The sequence below is a fragment of the Exophiala mesophila genome (assembly GCF_000836275.1).
Source record: "Exophiala mesophila strain CBS 40295 unplaced genomic scaffold supercont1.2, whole genome shotgun sequence".
Taxonomy (NCBI): domain Eukaryota; kingdom Fungi; phylum Ascomycota; class Eurotiomycetes; order Chaetothyriales; family Herpotrichiellaceae; genus Exophiala; species Exophiala mesophila.
In genome coordinates, this window is record NW_015622505.1 from 5,093,673 (window position 1) to 5,118,456 (window position 24,784).

Sequence of the window (24,784 nt, forward strand, 5' to 3'; positions counted from 1 at the left end):
AGCAATTCCGCGTCGGGACCGCGTTTTAGACAATTTTGTCATTGATGGTCTGAGGCGTAGGCACGGTCTGCTCGAAAGACGGTCTGGCTTCCAGTCTATCACTATAGGCTTTCATGTTGGGATGGTCATGCTGCCAAGGATGGTCTGGGAATCTGACTCGGAGATAGCCCAAGACGGACCCGGCGGCGATGTCGGCGATTGAGAATTGATCATCGATGAGGAAATGTTTTTCTCCGATCCAATCGGCCAGTTGTTTGAGACCTCCGTCGACTTTGCGCCTCTGCCTGGCTGTCCATTCCTGGCTGGGTGACGGGCGTTGCTTTTCGAAAAACATGAGTACGCTGGCATCGCAGATGCCGTCAGTGATGACTGGTTATAGTTAGGAAGGGATGCGAGGAGGACAGTGGGCAGCGATATATCGGTGGTGGGAAGATCTAGTAACAATGCTAGAGGGTGGAAAGCGAGGAAGGCTCACCTTGGACCTTCTTTGCGAACAACTCGCACTCTTTCTTTTGCGGTATTAAAGCTACATATTCGGGGGGTGGGTACTTGAATTCGATCCATTCAAGGATGAAATGGGATTCATATACAGCATCGTCGTCAGACGCCTCAGTGTCGATGAGAACGGGAAGCTTCTCCAACGGGTTATGCTGCGGTGTCTGTGTCGTATTGTCCCAGGGCACTTCGGTCAAGAGATCAAATGGAATAGATTTTTCCAGAAGAGCAATGCGGACTTTTCTCGCATAAGGCGAGCTTTGATGTTGATTCAGTCCAAGTGTGGAGCATGGGAGAAATGCTTAGGGAGTACTTACGGAGTCGCTGAGATTAGTTTGAGCACCATAGTGGCGCGTCCACGGAGTATCAAATAGCTACAGGAAAGAGAAAGCTGAAGTTAGAATGGGTCCAAACCCGACTCCACGGGCTGCATGCTTATCGAAGATAGATTGAAATAGCTACATGGGTGGGAAGTGGTGTCATTTCTTCAATGATGTCAGGGTCTTCTTTCGTAGAGAAGCAGATGGTGCTTTCTACGAAGTATATGGGCATGATAGTGTTGAGTTTATGGCTGAGTGTGTCTCGAATGGTTATTTTGTGTAATTGAACAAGTCCTTTAACTCATTTGTCAGGATCTAGGACTGTGCTGCAATATTGCTAAGATCACACAACTGGTTCTTAATGCGAGCGTCTTCATTCTTTTGGACCCCGTCACCTACGAGAGTGTCATCTACAATGACTAACTTAGGGCTAGGAAAAGAAGACCAGGCACCGAAGGTTCCCTGAAGAACCTCGTCCGGCTGATGAGGGGAAGCACCTCATATGTCGGTCAACACGGGTGCAATGCCGACTGAGAGTTGTATCTCCAGTATGTAAATGGTAAATGGGCGTAAGTCGTGGGGACCTCGTTCGAGATCAGTGATAGTGATATCATGTCCCCGCACCCCCACGCACGTGTCGTGCCTGCCTGCAACGGGAGTGGATCGACATGAATCGTCCCCCGCACTTTCCCACTTTACCGTCCGACCACCCTCCGGCAAAGGTAGGAGCGACCAGGGCAAGCGGAAATAGGAAAGAACCCCTGTCAGAACAGGAACATCATCATAGAACTCAATAGACGCCATAACGCTTCTACATGGTAGGCTTCCAACCCCTCTCCCCAGTTGCATTGATCCCTGATTCTAGTACCGACAATAGCAAGCTCAGAGTTTGGACACCTTGCTAGTTCCGACACTGAAAAGGCATAAATCTTCCAGGTTACACACCCACAGGGTATAGGCTCCAGCGACACACTGTGAAGCAAGACGAGCCATTCCGTCATTCAATACCGGCAAACCAAAGCAAATACAACCATGAATGATTCAGTTTGTAACCGAGTTGTTGTCGATCCCCCTCGTATCTAAGTTGCCGTGTTCGCCCTGGTCGCTCATCATGTCGCTTTCGCTTTCGACTTCATCTTCAAACCTGCCTCAAGCATTTGATTTGAATATCACAAACGCCAGCCTCAACTCTTACCCACCATCTTCTCCCTCGACAACTTTACAAGCAAACCTCTCAGCAGCGATGATGCTTCTCCCGCTCGTCCTTGGCGGCACGTTGTTGTCGGCCGACGTGGGTTTGTCCCAGAGTATTCCAGAACAGGCTCAGGTCATTGATCAGAAGGCATTAAATGTCCTCGAGACGGTAGAGCCTCCTTCTGTGGTGAATCTAACCAATGTGAGTACCAAACTACACTCATCTTTTCGTGGACATGGTTTTAACCAAGCACAATATCAAGGTCTTTCTTCCCCCAGGGCTGTCTGAGCAAAATGCTACAGCTAAACCATTTCATGTATACAATGATGGCTTTTATGACATTCTGGGACCAGATCCGACATTGACCGTCATTGGCAGCACAGGTGGTGACCCACTCTTTCACGAGGCTGTCGTCTGGTGAGTCTCGTTCTCGGTTCTCGAATCCACACTTCTTTTCTAACTCGTGTCTCACCCTCAAGGTATCCTCCGACAGATGAAATGTTCTTCGTGCAAAATGCCGGGGCAGAGGCCGCAGGGACGGGGTTGAATAAGTCGAATTCGATTTACAAAATCTCACTGGCTCAAGCTGCGGCCGTGTCTAACCAGTTTAACGCATCTGGCAGTGTCAACATCACTCATGTCAATGCCACTCCACCAGTGATTAATTCCAACGGTACACTTGAACGACATCTGCTTGTAGCATCTCTCGGCAGCAACTGTACTAACCATGAATCAAACACCAGGTGCAACGAATTACCGTGGTCAGATCCTCTTCACGGGTGAAGGTCAAGGAAATGATACGCCGCCATCTCTCTTCATCATGAATCCGGTCGAGCCATACAACACCACTGGTAAGCCTCTTTCATCTACCGTTGTGAAAACGTGCCTCCAGACTCCAAGGATATATGATCTCTTGTGCTTATCTGAATAAACTCTTGCTAGTCCTTTTGAACAATTTCTTTGGTCGTCAATTCAATTCGCTCAACGATGTGGCCATCAATCCCCGTAACGGCGACGTCTATTTCACAGATACCCTATATGGCTATCTGCAGGACTTTCGTCCTCCGCCGGCCTTGCCGAATATGGTTTATCGCTTGACACCTTCCACTGGCGCATTAGTGGCTGTCGCAGATGGATTCGAACTGCCAAATGGTCAGTATGCCGAAAATGCCATCATGGTTTCTTAATCCTTTCACGGATTGGCTTCTTACTCTTCATAGGAGTGATCTTCTCGCCAAATGGATCCTACGCATACGTTACCGATACCGGTGCGCAAGGCGCCTTTTATGGATACAACTTCTCTGCACCGGCATCTATGTGAGTCTCATCTCGATTCGTCGATTCTGTAGCTGTTGCTGGGTTGCTGGTACTAACTGAAATGCTGCAGCTATCGCTTCACAGTTGAAGAAGATGGAACCTGGAGTAACCGCAAACTGTTCAGCTACGTCTCCCCAGGGATTCCTGATGGTATCCATTGCGACACAAACGGTAATGTCTACTCCGGCGTGGGAGATGGAGTACATGTCTGGAACCCTTCTGGGGTCTTGTTGGGAAAGATCTTCGTCGGCTCAACTTCAGCAAATTTCAATTTTGCCGGAAAAGGTCGAATGGTGATTGCAGCCGAGACACAATTATATTATGTCACTCTGGCCGCCGAGGGGGCTGTAGTTGCAAGCGAGATGCCTCAGTAGCTTTAATCAAGTCATGACTTGGGAAAGGCGCATCCCACGTCACTCACGGTTGTGTAGCAGAAACGCATCCTCTTTGACCAGAGGATACCAAGGTCGCTTCTCTCCAATGTTTCATGTCCAACGACTGAAATGGATCAACGTGTAGGCTTTGGGCATGCCTGCTGGAGCACTTGAGCAAAATCCCTTTAAGGAAGGTTTCATGGCCAAGCCGTCAAAGTCCGGTTCTAGAACCCTCGGTGCACAGTCGGGGTGCAACTTGTGAATGTTGAGATGAGAATAGACTTGTCCAGCACTCTTTCATTTGTTCGAGCATTGTGGCTGGGACAACAAATCTTTGAAGTGCCTGCCAGAAATGTGGCCAAGTGTCAATTTTTGAGAGGTTCATGATGATGCCCATCTTCTCGACGAACCAATTCCTCTGGCTCGTTTCTGCAAAACACCCAGGCCACAATAGCCACAAAAGCAGCTCAAGCTTGTCACGGCTCTTGTCCTGCTCCCAGTCGGATTCGTGTACATAGCTGAGCTGGAGCGTCTGCTGGAGCGTCTGCACAAGAGTGGGATTACCCGTCCAGATGGTCAGTCTTGGAGATAAGTGGATATTCTCGGAACCCATGGCCATCCGAAGCCAGAATACGGCACAGAGGCACGCACAGACCTCGTGGACATCATCTACTCTTGAACTCGTGGTATACTCTTGCTGGGACAGTTGGGCCCTCATGGCCACGACATGATTTCCCAACCGGCCAGCAGCGAAGACAAACCTGGACAAGAAGTATATCCAGGTGGAGGAGTTTCCCACGAAAGTGTCAGCACGAACGTGTACCAGGTTTTGCAGCACCTGATCAACTGCAACCATCATTGATCTCGCAGGCTCTGTGAAAAAGGGTCTGAGTCTATTGTCGGTCTGAAAGTCAATTGCTGAAGTTAAATAAGGCTGACTTGACCAAAGGGGCTCGGCAAGGCGAGCAATCCACTCGTTTGGTGAGAGGTCCAAGAATGTGTACGACATGGTACAGAGAGCCAATTGAACATCTTGATAGATGATGCTCATAAAGACAAGATGGTTGATGGATGGATCTTGTGAGAGTTTGTCGTGATGGGAGAGGAAGACGTCTCGAAGGAGACGAATATGAATCTTCATGGTAGATCTATCACTGACAGCACTTTCTGCAAACAGAAGACTGATTAGGGAGCGATAGAGCCTGGGAATATTGACATCCTTTGTAGTTTCGAGATAGTGGCGCAACGAAGCCACTCCTCGGGATCGCAAGATTTTTGCAGTGTCGAGATACTGCAAGTCGCCAGTGACTGAGCACAAGGTGGCGGCGATGCGCGCGAGATAGCTGTGGATGGTGAGGTTATCATACAGATTGTTCTGTAGATCAGAAGCCCAGCTTGTTTCAAAAGCCTTTTCCTTTGGCACGGCGGCCCATTCAAGATGCTTCGCCGCAGGGTAGACACAATCACGTTCGAAGAAGATCAGAGAGTTGGCGGCAGACATGGAAGCTTGCGGCAAAGCGGTTGTGTCGTCCGATGCAGCATTAACAAGCATCAGCTCGATGATGGGAGGGATATAGATTGATTGAGGAATGTTGGTTACTGAATTGGGGGGTAGGCGGTTAGTAAGGGTTAGGGACTCTTGCTCGCGAGAAGGTCGGTCCCCGGTTCGAGGCCCAGTCTGGCGAAACAAGGAGGATTGTAACAATCGTTGAGCATCTTGTCTTCGTTGTGTTCGACGATATCTATGGACATGTTGCATCACCCGACGCCGATTGTCTGGCGTGGCTGAGCCTGAAGGGGTTGTATTGATCCATGAAAAATCAAGTGGTGTGGAGGTTGGAATGGTCATGACTAGCGCACGGGGTGGTGGCCTAAAGCCAGCGGTCAAAGAGGGGACGGACGACTGGGCCAGGGACTAGCCGGATCGCTCATGGCGCAAGTGATGATGGACGGGGTTCACAAAATCCCATGCTCTGGCCAGGCCAAACCTCGACCATTTTGAAGCAGCTTGAGATGGGTGATGGGAGGAACATGTCACTCTGAGTCAGCTTGTTGTCAGATGTTGCTAGATGTTGGCTAGCCAGGGAATCGAATCGCGAGGCTCTTCTTTATAATGCCAAGGCTGTTCTTTATTGGCCGAAAGCCCCTTCAGCTCCGCGGTTGCTCCTGCACCAACTGCTCTAGAGGACTTCTCTTCCGAGGCAAGCGCGACCCTCGACATTTGCGCCTTCTCTTTATTATCCCCTGTAGATCCAATCACAACAAGTCTGTCTCGCCAGTCACAAGACTGAAGGACGGGGATCTATACGAGTGACCTGGTCGACCGTGCATCACTGAAAGACATGTGGAATATCTAGGGACAAGGCCAGTGTAGCATGAATTTGACAATCGTGCTATTGGCGATCATGAGAACTTTGATCATCAAACCAGAGAATCGAATCAATCATGTCGACGTTCTTTCAGTACCATAGAGCACCTAGTATTAGCATCAACGGATCGCATCAACTATGTGAGAAACCGAGCAAAATTGCCTTTTCTTTTTATTTTCACACGGTTCACATTTGCTTAAAATAAGAGCAGACTTCACCATAAACTATCATCTTATCCAGCCTTTCACCTCCTTCCAGACCCTCAATCGACGCCATTGGCCCCATCCCTCGTCTTGTGGCTATGTGCTCACCAAAGCTCCCCAGAGTAGCTCATCAACGGCAGATGTGGATCGTTAGGGCATGAGACAAGACCATGAACATCAATTTCAGGGCCATTGATCACTTCGCCCTTATTTTCAATCGCGGAAAACAAAGTGAATGCATCAAACTCGGCAGGAAACTGAAGATCGAAGAGAGGTATGGCATCATCATCGCCAGGACCGTCAGTTTTTTCTTGCTGTCGCTTTCGCGTCTCCCTCAGCCTGGTTTCCAATTCAATTAGCCGTCGCCCAAGCGTCGTCACAAGTGCTGTTTGACGTGTCGCAGACTCCATTAAGGTGTCATGCTGCTGGCTGAGGATTTGGATCTGTTGTTTCAAGTGTCTGATATACTTTTCCTTGCGATCTCGAAACGCTCGTTGAGAAGCACGGTTCTGCGCACGGCGTCGCTGCAAAGTATCCTTATCAGCACGTGGTACAGACCTAGCTGAATGTCTAACCAGACTGCTTTGTCCAAGGGTCGACGTTGACATCGCAACAGGATCACAGTAGGTACTCACCATTTGCCGGTACGCAAGAGCCTCCGACGAGTCAGCGGCCGCGAGCACATCATGTTGGAGTTGCTCGGCATCTAACTGCTGATACTTGTATGAAAATGAAGGGCCATTGATGAATTCAAATCTGATCCTTTCTGGCTGCGAAATTTCCAAGTCGGTGACATCGTGACGAGAATGACCGTATCGAGGTCTCTGTGGATGATCAACGTCCCACACACCTGTACTCACGAGTAGATTTTGACCAACCTTAGAGTCGGATTCTAAATCGCTGAAGGTGCTCTCTGATGCCCGAGTGCAGTCGTCGAAAATTATCCTTGATTCTGTTGTCCCAAAGACATCTTGGAGAGAAGGTTGTGGTTCAAGAGGCACATATGTAGCTTTTGGTCGCATCATTCGTGTCGTTGATTGTGGAGTCACAAAAGTGTGGCTACTTATGATATTACTCTCTATAATACCCTGTGGACTGTTGTGCAGCATCATCTGTGACACTGCGTGGTGTGTGGAAACAGTAAAATCGGCGATCGCGATCATTAGGGGAGGCTCTGTTGATGATTTCAAAATATGGTATTGATGATGCGCGTGGGAAACCGTCGTGCTATCACCTTGAACCCTGGGTTCGGTCTATCGTTAGCTTCAATTGCTGCAGGGTCCCAACTACCAATACCCAAACTCTAAAGGCGAGCCAGGGTCATGAGTCGTCTGGCTTCCTAAGCGAGGGCATCCAGTCCATTCTGAGTAGTAGTAAACTTCCCCAGGCGTGGATGTTGATGCACTCGTACAAGGAGGCATATGTAAAAATAATGGGAGACAAAGTGGTCCCCAAACACGATCGCCTGGCAAATCATGTCCCAATGCATGGTGAAAGGAATCCAGAGGGGTAGAAATACCAGATCAAGGGAATGGCCAACCATGGAGGTCGCATAAGCCGAATTGGTGTCGCGACAACCCCTTCCGTGCCAACGATGTTCATCGACGCCAACGGCATCATACACGCGATGCCGAATCAGGAAATCGAGGTTGAGATTCCTACTGGCTGCCAACGAGCCAAGCGCGCCAAATTGTCGCGAGAGATCCAAAGGATTGGTGTTTAGAGCCGTGAAGCTGACTTCAATCACGAGGTACTCAGGTTGTGTATGCATCGCGAGAATTTAGAGCCTTGCGTGCGTATGAATCATTAACTACCAGATGGCTACGTAATCTAGCATCCTAGCCAACAGTGGTCTGCAACAGGCAGTGGACATGACAAATATCCCATGCAAACCCCCCAACTCCAAGCCTGGAGATTGTCCAAGCATAGTCATAAGGCGCCAATCGTTAAGGTATCAGTAGAGTAAGGATCTCTGGGTCTTGATACCGCAATGCTTAACTAGTCATCAAAACCTCAGTGGGATTGTTTCATTAAAAAGCCAGAAAAAGGTGCCGTTCACCATCATGAACCAGACTTGGCCATAACCTCACGGTGTCCAGCCAAACACGGCTGTGCATCAGGCAGTGCGTATGGGTCCGCCTCGTGGATGCTGACAGTACCGACATCGCATTCAATCCGATCACCAACGGCAGCTTCTTCTTCTCCTTCTACTTCTTCTTCAACGGCGATCTGTACTTTGGCAATGATCGAGATCTGAATTTCGTCCGCCCAGCGGACAGATTTGGCGCTGCCATATGGGCTTTGTCTCCTCCGAGTGCCAAAAAATAGAGAGTGGGCATGCTGAAAGCGAGTACGAGACTTGGACAAGGCAGAGCGAAGCGGAGCTGAACTCGTCATCTCTGGACTCGACAGTAGTGATGAAGTTTTTGTTGTTTTGGCTTTTCGGACAGACGAAGTATGGATGGTGATTTTAGTCAAGGGAGAGGGTGGAGTGGAGAGACTATAACGGTATATTCGGTGGTCGTCTAGAGGTTGTAAGGGTGATGGCAGTGCCTTTTCATGGGCTTGAGTAACGCGGGCCTCGACTCGATTCTGTCCTTGGCAGCATGCCCCGTCTGAGTTACCACGTTCGACATATGCCACCAGGACACAAAGAACGCAAATCAAGATGCAGACCAAACATCCGATGACGAGGAGAGATGATAAGATACCACGCGTGAAGCCCAAGTCTAGGATGCGACGCAGAGTCTGTTGTGCAAGTTCGGAGAAAGACAATTGACCAATATCTTGGGAGAGGGTCTTGGGAATGGGCGTGGCCATGGCGTATCGGGCCAGAAGCGCAAACGCGATGAGGACGTGGTCCTTGAAGGAAGCCATTGTCACGTGGACAAGGAGGGTTGAGGGCGATGAAGAGAGAAAGGAAGCAGCGAGCCGAAGATTATGGCATCTGGGAGCATTTTGTGGTTTCCCCCACGCCCAAGGATCAAAAGCAGGGGAAAGATCAGAGAAGATGAAGAGGGAGCGTTCAAAGTGGTGAGATGTCGTGAATTTGTATGACAGTCGGTCCCCGATCATCTGACAGATGACAGCTGATTGGTAGTACATTCACCCTTGTTCTCAGCGAAGACAACAGGAATGTGGGAGAAGAACGAGGCCAAAACTTACGGTTATGACAGGTGATGTGTCCGGGGGCTTAGCTGGATACAATACCCATGGATGCGAAGCATTGTTCCAAACAGAAAATGAATGAAAAGTGAGTCTGAAGCCAAGCTCACACTGGTTACGTGACAAAGGAAAGGACGAGTTTCGCGACATGAGGCAGTCACGCGTCGGAGTTGGAGGAAGGCACGACTGGAGGACCCGCAGACCCTTTGTGAGTCTGAGCTGTTTTTAGGTCGATAGGATTCTGGGAAATCATCGCCCCAAGTACGGAGTCTGGCTGAGGGGGGCCGAGGGTCCCTCGGCCTTCAGGCGGCCTCGGCCGTGACGCACTCCAACTGTCGAGCCCATTCGGCCTATGAGATGCCTAGGGTGGACCCGAGGGACCCTAAATTCCAAGTCTCGGTAGTGGGCGAGCAACCGGCATGGCAGTGGATGAGATTACCTTGTCCTGTCATAGCCTTGTCCTGGAAATGAATTTTGGAGACTGATGCGCATTGTAGTAACCAGATTGAAATTCGTAAAGGCAGTCCAAAGATGACAGAAAATGGATCGCGGCATGGGCCATGTTGGAAGGCTCATCACAGATAACTAGATCCCTGTTTTCTATCCCTAGATGCTCAGGGTGCATTAGGTACCTATACGTAGATGACCCGACTCTCCTCAAATGCAGGCGTATCTGCTTTCTACTAGTCACTGGAGCCAGAGTTTCGGGGATGAGCGGACCTAGCCAGTGGCCGTTCGGATCGCCGGAAGGGCACCGCCGGGTGCCATGAGCCTCAAGTGGCGACTACTCCGTACAGCAGAAAACGTGGTCATGGGGCACACTAAGTAGCCGCACTGGCTCCCCTAGGGACACGCTTCTGCCTTAGGTACCTACCTAGGTACCTTAACCACGGGCATGCATCGTCAGCTTCAGCGTCATGGTATAACTAATGTACATTCTTTTAGGCAGGTCGCTCCCTATCTCAATACCAAGGGTATAGACGAGAGAGAATACCCTAGCTTAACTTATGGGGGATGCTTCTTGTTGAGCCTCAACGCCTAATTACCTGGTAACTACCTAGCTGGTAGGTACCTAGGTAGCTAGAGGTAGTACTGGTATTGTCTTACCTCTTGTTCTCTGGGTCAATCTTCCATTTGATATCTGTCTTGTCAATCAGTTTTGAACCAACTGGTCTGGGCTTGCTGCCGCCAATGCTCGACTCTTCTCGGCGCATCAATGGCTAGTACAGATGCGCTCTTCCTCAACGTACCTAGGTAGCTAAGTAGGTCCAGCAATTAGCAATAATGGCGGCAGGGCTGGTGCTGCCACAGTGCAGATTCCAATACATCAAGAGATCATCTTCTTACTCGTACTGGCCACTTCTTGTCGACACGAATGACTTCTGGCACTCGTCAAAAGTCATCACTCCGCTTGTTCCTTGATTGCCAGCCACCGTGCCACCGCAGCCTCCACCTCCTCAAACCTACCTTACCACCAGAATTAACTCACCTAGAAAGTTGAATCTCCACTGTGCCAACTGCGACCACAGTTGCGCCTGCGACTCCCAAGACGCAAACTGCAAACTGCAAACTGCAACTCATTCACGCCCCAATCACCCAGTCCGGCATATTCTCCCATCACAATTTCTCTCCATTCTTACCTAGTACTTAGTCCTACATCGCATCTAAAGGCCTCCATCTGTGTTTTTAAGTCTACCGCTTACCATCTCAATCTTTGATTCCACCACCTACCAGACTATCAGTCTACTAGTCTGCCATTTGCCCTCGCGCTCTCCCGCTTCCTCTCTCAAACTTGTCCAGATCTCCTTCACCTCAGCTTGTTCCTACTGCCGCCTTGCATCTTGCCACCTCCCACGAAATCCTACTTCTGCCCCCGAGTCCCAAGTCAGATTCACACCAATGTTGCTCTCATAGCCCAAGTCAACTCTACCCACCTATCAATTCAAGACCGTCACTCATACTACGAGGCCCATCAGTACCATGAAAGAGACCGCATGACTCATGCACACAAGTCGCGCTCTTGAAAATGGGCAGGACTCACGACTATACCATCATGGGTCCTTCTGGGGATGACACCAAACCCCCTGGTCCTCCGCTAGCCAGGTCTTTGCCCATCAGGAAAGACTCGAGGAATGTTTCCTCCAACCTTCGCTCTTTGTATCGCATGTCTGCGCAGGACATGCGAGCAGCCCAACTTGGCCATGATCCGTCTCAGCTCGATCACAAAGCTTTGCCAACATCACCTAATCTACCTCCCACCCCTCCGAACGCCGTCAACGGCGATCTTCCAACTCCTGCCGAGGAAAACGCATCGGATACCGCAATCTTCAGATCTGCCCTCGTCACTCCCATCAACCAGCATAACCCTCCGACCCCCGACAATACTCCTCCACAGGACAGGAAACCCCTTGTCGTTCGGCCGTGGCTAGGGCCCCAGACCTCCTTTACTTCTACTGTCGCCGAGTCCTTTACTACCGCTCAGGAAGATTTCACTTCAGACCCAGGCTCTGATCAACAGTCAAAGACTCCGGAGGCCACCTTTGAATGGCCGCTGGCCTCGATCGCCAAATTTGGTGGACACCTGCGCCAGAAGACTTCGAGTCGCTCACCCTTGATGAATGATTATAGTGATTTACACCAGATCAGCCATACCCCAGAGCATTACGAGGACGACCACATCCAGTACCCCTCGATTCCCGATCCAGCCGTGCCCTCAGAATATGAGACCGAGGGAGACCCTACTGATTCTTGGACTCCCAGATCGCGCAGCCGTCGCTCAGACGATATGCTACCTCCTCTCAACGGGCAACACCGGGACGATGAAGAGACAACATCCTCCCCTGAGATGCAATCTACTGAACTTGCCCCTTCGAGCGGCCTGCGCAACCGATTTCTTGATGCTCAATCCCAAACCCCATCCGCCTCTACCGAGAAATTCGCCAACATTATAGGCTGGAACGATTCCGTCCACTTTGGACGGTCGGACAGTCAGACTAGACTTGTTGTAGAGCATGAGGACGACTACCGCAGATTTTCTCGCACCTCGACCACGTCGACTGTGGAGGCTTATGTCTTTGAACAGAGTCCGCTTCCCAAAAGGACCACAACGCTCCGCCATATGAACAAGCACGAATCCTTACGGTCTGTGAGCTCGCCGCTGCCAGCCTCCAAACGCGGGTCGCTGAACTCGTGGACCGAATCTCCCCACCCTCTCATTCACAAAAAGGCCCGACTCAGCAACCAGAATCGCTGGAGCGCCGGATCCGAAATCTCGCGGTCGCAGAGTCTGGCATCGACGACAATCTTGCCCAAGACAGAGGTCATTCACGTCGCGGTGATCCCTGAAAGGTCGTCTTCGCTCTCGTCGTCACGCCGTGACAGCTTCAATCGTCCATCCCCGTCGAGCGAATCCGGAAAGTCGCAATCGCGAAAGCCTTCTGACCAGCCTCCATCATCGTGGCAGCATAAACGCGCATTTTCCGAAGCGTTGGAACGTGGAAGACAACAGCACCAAGCCCCCGTTGTTCCTCCCAGAAGCTCGTCACTGTCAGCTCCCACGTCCAAGGCGACGTCCTGTGCAAACAGCATCACTTCTTCTCACTTCAGAGTACAGCGACAACGGGCGGAGAAGGACCTGCGTAGAACCTTGGATAGGATGGAGTCGGACATGCTCTTGCAGCAACTACCGCGGTGGACCTTGGAGCAGGCGCAGCCTACGGCAGGCGAACAACTATCCCGCAACGGTCCTCACGATCCTCGTAGCCACTCAATGGGACATAACGCACCCTGGAGCGACTCCATCCCACACAGGCCCGTGGCTTCTCCACTACTCGATGATGATGCCAACCGGAACACCCTGGGTCTCGTGATGCCCGGTACAACAGAGTGGGCGTCCATGCGGCCGTCCTCAATTCTAGACACTCCCTTTTCACAGCCGTCCTTCCAATCGGCATCTCCCGAGCTCAGTGAAGCACATGCTATCAACTATTTCCCCCACAACAACCACAGCCTGCAGCTCATTGAACCCTTTCCTGTCCACGAATCCAAAGCCGTGCTAGAGGTGCAGCGAGCTGGTCTGTCACACTCAGAGGTCGACTCCCCACTGCGAAATCCTCGACGACCGCCAGAGCCACCACAATTCCATGTTGTTCCTCCTACGCCGGCCGACGAGCTGGACCCGCGGCTAGGTCTGGAGGATCATCTACCCCAAGGACTCGGGCATTCGGTGCGCCGCCCAACTAGCTCTCGGGGACGATCCGAGTCTTTCATCACTGCTCTGTCACGTAACCTGAGTGTGAAGAACCCACGCAATCGTAAAGCGGGCCAGGACTTGAACGGCGAATTGCATCCATTCTGGCGTCCACGGGCATTCTGGGACGACGTGGACCATTCTCGCCCAGAGTCGGACGAGGCGGGGAACGGGGGCATCATCAAGAATTCCCTGGGGCTACCACAGGAGCGAACTATTGTGACGGGACCTGCATCGCTGATCAGACGAATCTCGGAACGGCGTCAGCAAAGGAGACGAGTTGCCAGACAGTCGAGCCACAGCAGTCTGGCCAAGCTTCGAGCCGGACGCCATCTGCACCGATTCGCCCCCAATGCAATGCGCCTTCACTTTGTGGGGATTCGAAACATCCAGGACTGGATCCTCCAGGCCAATCGACGAAAAGAAGAGAAGAGGCGCGAGAAGAGGCGGGCTGATTTGAGAAAAAGCATCGGCGCCAATGTGATTTCACAAGGGGATTCACGATTCCCGACGAGCAACCTGGATGAGTTTGGCGGGACACGTTTCCCCTGACGAATCATGAGATGACTGACAATATTGTTTGCCCCTGAATGAGCCCTGGTGGCCATTGAGTGGGTTTTTTTGAGGCGTTGAGGAGCAAACTTGATTGACAGCTTCATAATATGTTGCGAAATATTGCAAGAGATAACGGATCATTTGACGAATTGATGCAACGAAGGAATGATGTTTGACGACTCGATGACTTGGATGAAATGAATGGCGATCATGGATCGAAGTGTACAATTACTATACGCGATATGCTATACGCTATACTATATGCTTAGTCAAAACAGCCAGGTAGTGCAGCAGCGTGTTGGGATCACAGAGCGAGATGAGGGAGTCCAATGAGCGTCTGAATTAATTAATGCCATTCTTTTGTGTTTTTTCAGTCAAGCTGTTTTTGTGCTGGTTTTTTGTCGCTTTCGTAGCTTGTCCAATTCTACAGAGTCTAGAAAGGGCTGTGATGTAATGCTGGAGTCAAAGATCATGACTAGAAGGGCCAGAGATGATTAGTAAGGGGTAAGACTTGCAGGGACTCGGGGCTAATGGCTGGTAGAGGAGATGGTGAAGTGAAGACAGTAATAATTACCTCGCTGTTCCTGGGCGGAGGGTTGTGAATGGGGGACAAAGTGGATGGTGTTGGCGGCAGAAGGGTCAGATGGACTACTGCTGGAGGTGAGAGTTGGGCTGAGAGTGGGAGTAGTATTAGAGGGGGCTGTAGAGATGGCAGTTCTGGTGGTGGTGGTGATGGTGGTGTTGGCTGCGTTGGCTGCAACATGTGAGTGTGAGAACCTTGCGCTAGTCGTAGTAGTGCGTGGAGTGGAAAGAGTGGGAGGAGCAGGAGCAGCAGCAGGACCAGCAGTAGCGGCAAGAGTCATCGCAGAAAGGGAAAATCTTTTCGCGAGCTTCAAGGAACCCTTCAACTTCTTCTTCTGCTCATCACTCGCCATTTGCAATCTGGTCGTGTGGTCCTGGCTAAAAGCTATGGATTCATACCCATATTCGTGGGACTCGCATCGTATCCCCGTAGTCGACCCGGACCTGTCCCCTCGATTCCATCCCGCCTTCTCTCATCCTCATATTATCTTATCAGATCAAGATCAAATCTCCGCCAAGTCTTCCGAGTCAAATGACCACAAGTGGTCGTGTCAGACTCCCGAGGCCGCCCAGCTCTTCACAATGAGTCAGCACTTTGCCCCCTCTGATCTCGTCAAACTCCCTTCGTCAGACAACCAATATCTATACTCGTCGCCTGAGGTCGACTCACAGCATCAATTCCACGTGTCGGCTGCCTGCGATATCGGACACTGGGTAACCACAAATCAATCACACCTTGATCATCACCTCGTCGGCGACCACTTCAAGCTGGCTCCAGCTCCTCAGCTGCCAACACCAGGACCCGGACCCGTGGGCAGCGATGCTGATGGCGCCGCCACCGGGTTCACCAGTCCTGTCGAGAGCCTCAAGAGAAACGCCTCCATCGCTGGCTTCGATAGTTCCCCAGCCAGTGGCAGCGTCGAGTCCCCAGAACACGTTCCTGGCGATGATGTCAACGGAAAAGGTGATGGCGGCAGGCGCAGGCCTGTAAAGAGGGCATGTAATGAATGTCGTCAGCAAAAGGTGAGACTTTGTCTTTGCTTCGTGTCCAGTCTCCCGTTGAAGTATACACTAACGATCCCAGCTGCGCTGCGATGTTGTCCAAGAACCCTTCAAAACGTGCACCCGTTGTAAGCGTCTAGCTCTCGACTGCAAGATTGAGGACAATTTCAGACGCGTCGGCAAGAGATCACGGAATGCCGAGATGGAAAGAGAAATCGTCGAACTGCGCAAGCAGGTCGCTGAGAAGAAAGCCTCTGGCGGTCCTCCCACCACCACAGCCTCTCACGCGTCCATGGGATCATACACCCAAGATGCTGTTGCTGGACTGTTGGATCTCAAGGGAGGAACCTATGACAAGAGTCCCATCAATCGACAGGTCTACAAACGTCTCGAAGACGTCACCCTGACGCAAGAGCGTGTTCAAGACTTGTTCAAACGCTTCTTCGCCTTCAATCATCCTTTCCTGCCGTTCCTCAACCCCAATAGGACTCCCGACGAGTATTTCACCAGATCTCCTTTGCTCTTCTGGACAATCCTGACGGTGGGCGCACGCCACTTTTCGACTGATCCGGAGCTTTTCACCAGGCTTAATGGACCTATGAATCGGTTGCTGTGGTCGACCATGGCAGATGTTCCGCAGAATTACCATGTGGTGAAAGCTCTTATACTGCTATGCGCCTGGCCGCTGGTCACGAGCAGCACTTCCACAGATTCCACATTTATGATCTGTGGCCTGATGATGCAGGTTGCTCTCCAGATTGGCTTGCACCGGCCAACACACGCTCAAGACTTTTCCAAGTTTCGAATTGAACTTCGAGAAGTCGAGCTACAAGATCGTGTGGTCGTCTGGAGTGTCTGTAATGTTGTCGCTCAAAGGATCTGCACAGCATATGGTCAACCTCCCCTCTCGCGATATGACTGGACACTGGGGCCTAAACCGATTGAAACCAATCCCAATTACGAACTTCCCTCCCCAATATACAATCGACTGTTGATTGAGAAGTTCGTGGACAAGGTATCAAGAACACTGTACATGAATGCCCACGACCCTGTCGGGTTGGCCACCGACGCTGAGAGACCGACTTATGTCTCGTTCCTCTCGCATGACCTGGAGGAGCTGGAGCATCAGCTGGAACGTGACACCTCGCCCATCACCAAGATCTACTTGAAAGCAGCAAGCCTCCACATGCGGTTGAGCGCCTTCTTCTCCCCTCCAACCTTGCAGTCCTACCGATCCGACATGCTCAAGTTGTATAACGCCACGACAGAATTTCTCGAAACTTGCCTAAGCCTCGAGTCCACCACAAGCGTTTCTGTCCCGGGCTCTGGCTACAGTCATGGCCTGGCCTTGTCCAATGCCACCAACTACATCTTCCACATGATGTTGGCCGCAGGGTTTTCACTGCTGAAGCTCATGCACAACTTCCTGGGACAGCATGAGCTTGACGTCCAAGGTGCTTCGGAGCTCCTGTCGCGCACTGTCTGGGCTCTACGAACCATGAGCACATCGGAGAACGACCTGGCTGAGCGATTGTCTGAGGTACTGGCTCAGGTGTGGAAGACGGGCAAGCCTACTCCGATTGCCGCGGGAGATTCCGATATCGATCAAAGCCTGCAGTTGAAGGTCAGGTGTCGGATGTCCATGTCACTGGTGTTTGACTCGGTTTGGCGATGGAGAAAGAATGGCCAATTCCGCGGTGGGAAACCATCCGATAGTAAGTGCTTCCTACCTCGCACCTCACCATATCTGTGTGGTGTCTGTAGACGAGCATACTAACAAAAGGCTTACAGTGCGCCAACAAAACCCCGACCTCCAGTTCGACACGCCGGGTCCCGCGCCATCGTCCAATGCGGCCGTCGGCGCCACTCCCAACGCCGCCACCACAGCTGCCGATCCCACGTTATCGGCGTCGGCCATCGTCCCAGGCATGGCAGGCATGGCAACTGGCATGGTGGACGACTTTGGCATGGACTACGGCCAGGCCAGTTACGATGTCTTTGATCCGCTCAATTGGATGTTGGATGGCATTGTTGATTTTCCTTATAGTTTCAGCAATGGCGCCAGCAACACCGAAATCATGCCTGGGATGGATGCTTTAGGGAATGGTATATAGACTCGGTTGGTAAGAGACGACTAACTGGCATCAAGAGATGTCTGGGTATGGGTATTGTTTGGGTTTGGGTCTGGTTTTCGGATATACCAGTTATAAATAAGCGCATTATCATGACTTGAACGCCCTAATTTTCTTGAAGAAAGTCATGCACTCTACTGCTAGCTATGGTCTATCCTTCAGTTTACTTTGAGATAATAATACTCATGACGTTTGACGCGAACAACAACCACAATTACAGATTTTTCACCTTGCAAGACCGACGACCCAATAAATTACACCTGCACGATCTTGACTACGTTTTTGTAGGTACTCGGTGTACACATAGATTAGGAGTAGATTAGTATAGAATAAGACCTCTCCATCCTCCGACCTGCACCCCAGATCAATACTTGAGCACCCTATCTAAAACTTGCCTCCCACTTCCGAAAGAGTACAATGGCACGCTTAGGCAGGGATAACAGTAGGTATCTTATGTACCTTTATGCAGCCTCCCCTGGTCTCCTGGCCACATGGTCTCTATCTATGAAATGCACCAAAAACACGTGGTGATGTGGAACACGATCGTCTCAACTCACTTCCATTAATCTATACTACCACGGAGGCACACCACTTTCAAATTTATTTTTCATTCTCGTATACTGCAAGGAGCCGTAGCCGATAATTCACACATCAGAGAATCACGCCAGGTTCCTGGGTACGATGTCTCCAAATACGAGTCTGAAGACCAGCCAAGACTTGGGCTCAAGAAGTCTTAATCAAAAGGGTATTCTCCGTGGGTACTAGGTAGGTATTGGTACGCCCCAAGGGCCCAAGTCCCTATTCGGTTCCTAGAGGACCGCCTAAGAAGACGCCCTAAAACGGCAAAGGGAGTTCAGCGCGCGCGACGGCAGAAGCTTTGAGGCACTCCTCGGCCGGCGCCATGAGGATGCTTCTTTTATCCCTCGGCTTATCGGTGAAATGAGCTTGCATTCTTGTCAATTATTGGCGTGGATCCTCTTATCCAGTCAAAAGCCCAAGAATCTGGACATGTCCGACGTTACATACAATTATATTTTAGTTCTTGTCAAACCCCGGCTTTCACATCGAGCGATCAGCGCTGAACTGTTATCTTACTTGAAAACCATGGTCTCCTTAAGCTACAGATTGACCTTTATCTTGGGTCAGCGGCTTATCGGGACTCGGCGCCCAGCAGATTGTCATAGATTGATATACCAACTATTCGTACATGGGAATTACCTAAGACTGATGGGACCAGCATTCGTGTGTGGCCGAGTGGTTTAAGAAGCTGCTCACGGCAACCAACGGCTCTCTAGATATCAATCTACCTTTTGCTGGTCGCTCGTATTCAATGATGGCCGCGGGCCTCCCCGACGTGAGGCTGACCTCGGTGCAATCCGTTTCAAGGCCTGGTGGCGACGAGTCAACCGACTTGCGCCAGATGGGCAAACCAGGCGGTGATCAAACTCAGGATAACATCAATACGACAATAGATAACCAGATAAAACTTGATATCGAGTACCCCGATGGTCTCGCCAGTCTGCTCCTTCAAAGAGTGATCCAATCCCGTAGTGTGCTGCCTTATCTCACAAGCTGGCATACCCCACTCCTAAACCCAGTATTCCCTCTAACCTCTAAATGGTCCATACGGGAGGAGAACGTGGAGCCGTGGGCCAGACCTGGATCACTTCCTCGCGGCGTTCTCCATGGCGAGATGATTTTGTGGCTGGTCCAGGTTTATGAACTTTGTCGTGGGCAAACCTTTGGTCGTGTGTCAACATGTGAGATAAAGCTAGAAGATCTATCTCTTCGTACCATTCAAGTGACATGTTTTGCTATTAAGCACTTGTGCTGGCGCCAGTTTGGATCGTCAAGAGGTGAGTCGGTCAAGTGTGTCTTTGTCCAGCGCTGTGTTCCTGGGCTACTTCTCTCCACTCCTTCACCTTGATCAATCTTTTCTTTCTTCTCACCGCATCTACGTGAAGAACGAAAAGGCGCAGATCTACCACCATGTCACCTCACGAGAAGACGGGTTACGACGTCGACTATACGACACAACCATCCTCAGACGACAGGCATAGGTCGATTGTGCCTCCAGATGAATCTGGTGCCGTCCATGGCCAGTCCTTTGAGGTTGGCGATTCTCTCTATGCCAAACTCCAGCGTTTCGCTGGCAAGTATGGAGTTGAGCAGAGAGGTATTGAGCGAGTTCCAGAGGATGAACGAACCGACAAGAGTACTCTCAAGGTTGGCACAATGGTACGTTGCTCAGATATCCACCCTTTGAGGCTCATGCTTGGAGCCAATGTATGGTTCCCTCCAGCTCGAATGCTAACTGGATTCTTTTAGTGGCTTGCTGCCAACTTGACTGTCTCGACATTTGCCATTGGAGTGCTTGCAGTTCCAGTCTTTGGCTTGGGATTCGTCGATGCTTTCCTGACCATCATCTTCTTCAACATCCTGGGTATCATTCCCGTTGCATTTTTCTCCACTTTCGGCCCTCGCTTCGGTATGAGACAAATGATGCTTTCACGATTCTGGTTCGGCTACTATGGAGTAAAGCTTGTCGCTTTATTCAATATGCTCGCATGCTTGGGCTGGTCTTCGGTCAATGTCATTGTGGGGTCGCAACTACTCCATGCTGTCAACAACAACCTCCCGGGATTTGCTGGAATCATCATTATTGCCGCTTGTACATTCATTATCACCCTCTTCGGCTACAAGGTGGTCCATTACTACGAAATGATCGCTTGGATCCCTTGTTTCATCATTTTTCTCATCGTTCTCGGCCAATTTGCCCATTCCGGTGACTTTGAGAACGTCCCCATGGGCAGCGGCGAGGGCACAGCAGCCTCTGTCCTGTCTTTCGGCGCCGCAGTCTTTGGCTTCGCTACAGGGTGGGCTTCGTACGCTATGGATTACACTTGCTATCAGCCGGTCAATACGCCTAGAACGAAGGTGTTCATCTACGTCTTCATCGGCTTGTTTCTCCCCTTGTGCTTCTCGATGTCACTTGGTCTGGCGGTTGGCACCGCGACGCTCAACAACGCAGCCTACAGCGATGCATACAACTACAATCACGTAGGAGGCGTGCTACATCAGGTCCTTGTGCCTCGGTTTGGCAAGTTCGGAGACTTTTGCCTCGTCGTGCTGGCGCTCTCAATTGTGGGCAACAACTGTCCCAATATCTATTCGATCGGCTTCAGCATTCAAAGCTTCACCCGCTACGCCCAAGCCGTGCCTCGATTTGTCTGGACATTTATTGCTACTCTGGTCTATTGTGCTATCGCCATTCCAGGCTACAGTCACTTTGAGAGCGTGCTGGAGAATTTCATGTTGGTTATTGCATACTGGCTGGGCATCTACGAAGGCATTGCCCTCCCAGAGCATTTCATCTTCCGAAAGGGATTTGCCGGCTACGTTCCCGAGAACTATGATCAACCGAAGAAGCTACCGCCGAGCATTGCAGCCTTTGGTGCGTTTCTGTTTGGCGTACTTGGTATTGCAATGGGTATGGCTCAGCAGTGGTTCATTGGACCCATTGGAAGATCGTTTGGCAGTGGGTATGGCGGTGACATTGGTTTCGAGCTGGCTTTTGGGTTTACTCTTGTCACGTACATTCCATTCAGATACTTTGAGCTGAAGAAGTTCAAAAGGTAATGGAGGTTTTGATGAAGATAAATAGGGGAAGCATCTATAGTTGTATCTTAGCTGGGGTGGTACCAGCCACGTTTTGTACTCGCTATGAATGATAAGCTGATATTCTGTAATCTCAGAGCATCTAGAGCATCTCAAGAGTGGCCTAATGCAGATTGTGTCTTTGATGCGTCTATTGTAGTTGTGCAGCTGGATGCGCAGGGGGCCCAGCTGAGTACCTAGATCTATTCGATATACTCATTGTGTCTGACACTAATTTCTTCGCTACGGCTCGTTGTATTTGTCGCGTCTCTTCGACAAAATATAACTCCCTGCACCGACAATTAAACTCGTCAGTCAAGACATTATAATTCAGCCCCTAATTTGTTCATCTGATTCTCCCGAGCGTCGAGTTGTCGTCGGTCTTGGCCTCGCGCCGCGATCCGTAAAGTGCATCGTGTACAACAGCCACTTGACATCTCCTGGCCTTTTGTCAACAATCTACCTTGAAACCTCCCTTTTACTGATCTTCTTCTGCAGAGCATCCTCCCCCGAACAGGAGGGACTTGAACACGGCTTTGGGGCCCTGCCTCTCTACTCTCATTGTCCACGCTGCCATTTGATCCCTGCTCACCCACCTCTCCTCCACCATGGATTTCGACAGTCTCAAGACCCAGGTCAGCAATCTGACCTTTTATGATCTCAAGGCCGGAGTACGGAAAGTTCAGAATGGTGAGTGACACTCTCAACGACACATATGTCTCAGTAACCGGGATACTGATCTATTTAAAGCGGTAATGAACTTGACCGAGATGGAGGCCAAGGTTCGCTCCCCATCCTCCCCTTTGTCGGTGTCCATATCCTGACCATCACCAACAGGTCCGAGAAGCCACCAATGGTGACCCTTGGGGTGCCTCAGCAACATTGATGCAAGAGATTGCTCAGGGTACACACAACTAGTCCGTCCTCCATCGTCAATCTCTGACAGACCTTCCTCTGACTGTCCTCCAGCCAGCAACTCAATGAAATAATGCCACTCATTTATAAACGATTCACCGACAAGACTGCAGAAGAATGGAGACAGATTTACAAGGTATTATGGTCATTCGCTGAGGCGTTCAGACGATTCTGACTGTCTATGCACACAGGCTCTTCAACTATTGGAATTCCTCTGCAAAAATGGGTCTGAAAGAGTGATCGACGACGCCCGCTCACACCTGTCCCTCCTGCGGATGCTTCGACAATTCCACTACATCGATCCCAACGGGAAAGATCAAGGTCTCAACGTGCGAAACCGGGTCAACGAGCTCGTCAAGCTTCTCAGTGATGTCGATGCTATCAGACAAGAGAGAAAGAAGGCACGCGCCAATCGGAACAAATACGGTGGCGTGGAAGGTGGTAGCTCGTTCGGTGGCGGCTTCTCTGGCGGAAGCGGCGGCCGATACGGAGGGTTCGGCAGTGACAGCGCTGACTATGGTGGCTACCAAGGGGAAGTTTATGGCGACGGTGGTGGATTTGGCGGACGAGAGACCGACTTTTCCGGCACTCAACGTCGTGGAGATCAATTCGAGGAGTACGACGAAGGTGATGACGTCCAGCCTACACGAGCCACCAGATCGACCACCTCCACGGCACGAGCAACATCAAGCGTCACGGCCAAAAAGGCAACTCCCAAGCCCAAGGAACCAGAGCAGGACTTGTTTGATTTTGGCGACGAACCCACTACCAGCACCTCGGCTGGAAAGGCACCAGCCTCGAACAACGATTTCGGGCTTCTGAAGAGCAGCAACACTGCCGCCAACCAAGACGACGATGACGACTTTGACGATTTCCAATCTGCGACTCCTTCGACCGCTCAGCCGACGAGCAATCCTTTGGCAGTGCTCTCACCACCACCACCGGCAACGTCGACGACCACACCAAGCACACAGTTTGCCGCTCCCACACCACTGGCTCCCGGAAACAGTGCCAACTTCCACAATATTCTCTCCACGGCATCTCCCGCCCCTTCGAATTCGTCGTCGATATTGTCACCGCTAGGATCTGGGTTGACGTCACCGGCAGCACAGAAACCGCCGACGCAGGCATTCGGTGCTGCTCCAGCGTTTAAGCCGTCAGGACCTAACTATTTTACCTCTGTGCCCATGACGGCGGGTCAGCCAACTTCGACATCCACGGCGTCAACTCCTCGAACTGGGGCTACTCCTGCGTGGACAGGGTCGTCGGCTACGACTACCGCGGCAAACTTGGGCAAGCCTGCTCCTAAAGTTGCTGGCAACGCCAGTGGAGGGGGCGATGCATTTGCATCACTCTGGAGCTCTGCAGGAACGGCGGCAGGAGTCAACAAAAGCGCAACATCTAATAAAGGACCCGACCTTGCCAGCCTGTCCAAGGCTAAGAGCCAAGCAGGTATCTGGGGGACAGCGACGGCAGCAAGTGCAGGAAGTAGTCGGCCAGGGGTTACAGCACCAACGCCTAATACGGCTGCTAATAACCAGCAGAAACCGGCCGCTTCTCTGGGTAACGGACTGGATGATCTTCTTGGTTGAGAGTTGAGTATTTGACGAGGCTTGATGAACAAACGGGTTTGCTGGCTGGCCACTCTACGGGTTAATGACCTTATTGAGATAGATCTGCCGCCATGGAGTTCACATTAATGTGGCCATTCTCCTTGGCTTGATTTCGCCGTGATTGATCTTCTCTTGATAATGCATGTTGGTAGGTATTCAATAGACAGACCTCTGGGCTGCGTGGGTGTGACACTTGTAATGTTGACTCAACATGGCTTGAAGAATTAGGAGCTTGGAGGAGAAGTTAAGCGATGGCCGGACGTTCCGGGTCCTTGGGGGGTTGATGTTGATGCTCTGAGTGCGTGGGACAGGGGACAAGGGGTTCCATATCCTCCCTTTGCGCCCACCCCGCAGCTTGCTTACTACTACCTACCTTAATCCGTTATGCCTATAAGCATTCGTAGTTAGGGGATAAGAGTACCTGAATGCCCGGGCGGTCATTCGGAGTTGAGAGTCCATCCGAGTCGTCAATCTTTCTGGTGACTGACATCGAGATGATGAAGATTGAATTTCTATTTCCCCATCCCTCCAACAAGAATCACGTCAGTCCATCGACTTTGTTTTTTGATGCCCGAAAATTAGATTCACCAATAATTGACAAGTGAGTTCGAAGGTTATTGTGACATGCATACGGAGTACCT

The 24,784-nt window shown here is 51.0% G+C and overlaps 9 protein-coding genes across 9 annotated transcripts; 5 read left to right on the forward strand and 4 right to left on the reverse strand.

Annotated features, from left to right (window-relative positions):
- Window positions 1–1,601: 1,601 nt before the first annotated feature.
- On the forward strand, window positions 1,602–3,701 carry PV10_03550 (uncharacterized protein; the record flags this gene model as incomplete). The annotated part of the gene is made up of 8 exons (XM_016368019.1): window positions 1,602–1,633; window positions 1,693–2,211; window positions 2,273–2,427; window positions 2,490–2,683; window positions 2,754–2,861; window positions 2,953–3,162; window positions 3,231–3,327; window positions 3,398–3,701. Exons 2-8 carry the CDS (start codon window positions 1,852–1,854, stop codon window positions 3,699–3,701), a joined length of 1,428 nt encoding a protein of 475 aa, XP_016227537.1. The 5' UTR covers window positions 1,602–1,633; window positions 1,693–1,851.
- On the reverse strand, window positions 2,532–5,756 carry PV10_03551 (uncharacterized protein). The gene is made up of 2 exons (XM_016368020.1): window positions 3,222–5,756; window positions 2,532–3,152 (listed from the first exon to the last, which is right to left on the reverse strand). The coding sequence occupies exon 1, from the start codon at window positions 5,548–5,550 to the stop codon at window positions 3,913–3,915; it is 1,638 nt and encodes a 545-aa protein (XP_016227538.1). The 5' UTR covers window positions 5,551–5,756; the 3' UTR covers window positions 2,532–3,152; window positions 3,222–3,912.
- A 621-nt stretch (window positions 5,757–6,377) lies between these two features.
- Window positions 6,378–7,295, reverse strand: PV10_03552 (uncharacterized protein; the record flags this gene model as incomplete). The annotated part of the gene is made up of 3 exons (XM_016368021.1): window positions 6,378–6,797; window positions 6,909–7,097; window positions 7,152–7,295. 3 exons carry the CDS (start codon window positions 7,293–7,295, stop codon window positions 6,378–6,380), a joined length of 753 nt encoding a protein of 250 aa, XP_016227539.1.
- A 737-nt stretch (window positions 7,296–8,032) lies between these two features.
- On the reverse strand, window positions 8,033–9,307 carry PV10_03553 (uncharacterized protein). The gene has a single exon (XM_016368022.1). It carries the CDS (start codon window positions 9,148–9,150, stop codon window positions 8,335–8,337), a length of 816 nt encoding a protein of 271 aa, XP_016227540.1. The 5' UTR covers window positions 9,151–9,307; the 3' UTR covers window positions 8,033–8,334.
- A 1,655-nt stretch (window positions 9,308–10,962) lies between these two features.
- On the forward strand, window positions 10,963–14,605 carry PV10_03554 (uncharacterized protein). The gene has a single exon (XM_016368023.1). The coding sequence runs from the start codon at window positions 11,465–11,467 to the stop codon at window positions 14,237–14,239; it is 2,775 nt and encodes a 924-aa protein (XP_016227541.1). The 5' UTR covers window positions 10,963–11,464; the 3' UTR covers window positions 14,240–14,605.
- PV10_03555 (uncharacterized protein) lies at window positions 14,574–15,177 on the reverse strand (the record flags this gene model as incomplete). The annotated part of the gene is made up of 2 exons (XM_016368024.1): window positions 14,574–14,717; window positions 14,817–15,177. The coding sequence occupies 2 exons, from the start codon at window positions 15,175–15,177 to the stop codon at window positions 14,617–14,619; spliced, it is 462 nt and encodes a 153-aa protein (XP_016227542.1). The 3' UTR covers window positions 14,574–14,616.
- Window positions 15,164–18,168, forward strand: PV10_03556 (uncharacterized protein). The gene is made up of 3 exons (XM_016368025.1): window positions 15,164–15,847; window positions 15,909–17,541; window positions 17,618–18,168. Exons 1-3 carry the CDS (start codon window positions 15,212–15,214, stop codon window positions 17,938–17,940), a joined length of 2,592 nt encoding a protein of 863 aa, XP_016227543.1. The 5' UTR covers window positions 15,164–15,211; the 3' UTR covers window positions 17,941–18,168.
- A 1,530-nt stretch (window positions 18,169–19,698) lies between these two features.
- Window positions 19,699–21,719, forward strand: PV10_03557 (uncharacterized protein). Its single transcript, XM_016368026.1, has 2 exons — window positions 19,699–20,196; window positions 20,287–21,719. Exons 1-2 carry the CDS (start codon window positions 19,948–19,950, stop codon window positions 21,595–21,597), a joined length of 1,560 nt encoding a protein of 519 aa, XP_016227544.1. The 5' UTR covers window positions 19,699–19,947; the 3' UTR covers window positions 21,598–21,719.
- Window positions 21,720–22,044: 325 nt separating this feature from the next.
- On the forward strand, window positions 22,045–24,621 carry PV10_03558 (uncharacterized protein). The gene is made up of 5 exons (XM_016368027.1): window positions 22,045–22,305; window positions 22,366–22,397; window positions 22,453–22,532; window positions 22,585–22,666; window positions 22,722–24,621. The coding sequence occupies exons 1-5, from the start codon at window positions 22,224–22,226 to the stop codon at window positions 24,120–24,122; spliced, it is 1,677 nt and encodes a 558-aa protein (XP_016227545.1). The 5' UTR covers window positions 22,045–22,223; the 3' UTR covers window positions 24,123–24,621.
- The last annotated feature ends 163 nt before the right edge of the window (window positions 24,622–24,784 follow it).

Bases quoted from the DNA above. Each gene is read 5' to 3' on its own strand.
- PV10_03551 (XM_016368020.1), bottom strand. From the start codon at position 5,550: ATGACCATTCCAACCTCCACACCACTTGATTTTTCATGGATCAATACA.
- PV10_03553 (XM_016368022.1), bottom strand. From the start codon at position 9,150: ATGGCTTCCTTCAAGGACCACGTCCTCATCGCGTTTGCGCTTCTGGCC.
- PV10_03554 (XM_016368023.1), top strand. From the start codon at position 11,465: ATGGGCAGGACTCACGACTATACCATCATGGGTCCTTCTGGGGATGAC.
- PV10_03556 (XM_016368025.1), top strand. From the start codon at position 15,212: ATGGATTCATACCCATATTCGTGGGACTCGCATCGTATCCCCGTAGTC. The intron at 15,848-15,908 runs GTGAGACTTTGT...TAACGATCCCAG, and splicing joins ATGAATGTCGTCAGCAAAAG to CTGCGCTGCGATGTTGTCCA. The intron at 17,542-17,617 runs GTAAGTGCTTCC...AAAGGCTTACAG, and splicing joins CGGTGGGAAACCATCCGATA to TGCGCCAACAAAACCCCGAC.
- PV10_03557 (XM_016368026.1), top strand. From the start codon at position 19,948: ATGTCACCTCACGAGAAGACGGGTTACGACGTCGACTATACGACACAA. The intron at 20,197-20,286 runs GTACGTTGCTCA...GGATTCTTTTAG, and splicing joins CTCTCAAGGTTGGCACAATG to TGGCTTGCTGCCAACTTGAC.
- PV10_03558 (XM_016368027.1), top strand. From the start codon at position 22,224: ATGGATTTCGACAGTCTCAAGACCCAGGTCAGCAATCTGACCTTTTAT. The intron at 22,306-22,365 runs GTGAGTGACACT...ATCTATTTAAAG, and splicing joins AGTACGGAAAGTTCAGAATG to CGGTAATGAACTTGACCGAG. The intron at 22,398-22,452 runs GTTCGCTCCCCA...CATCACCAACAG, and splicing joins TGACCGAGATGGAGGCCAAG to GTCCGAGAAGCCACCAATGG.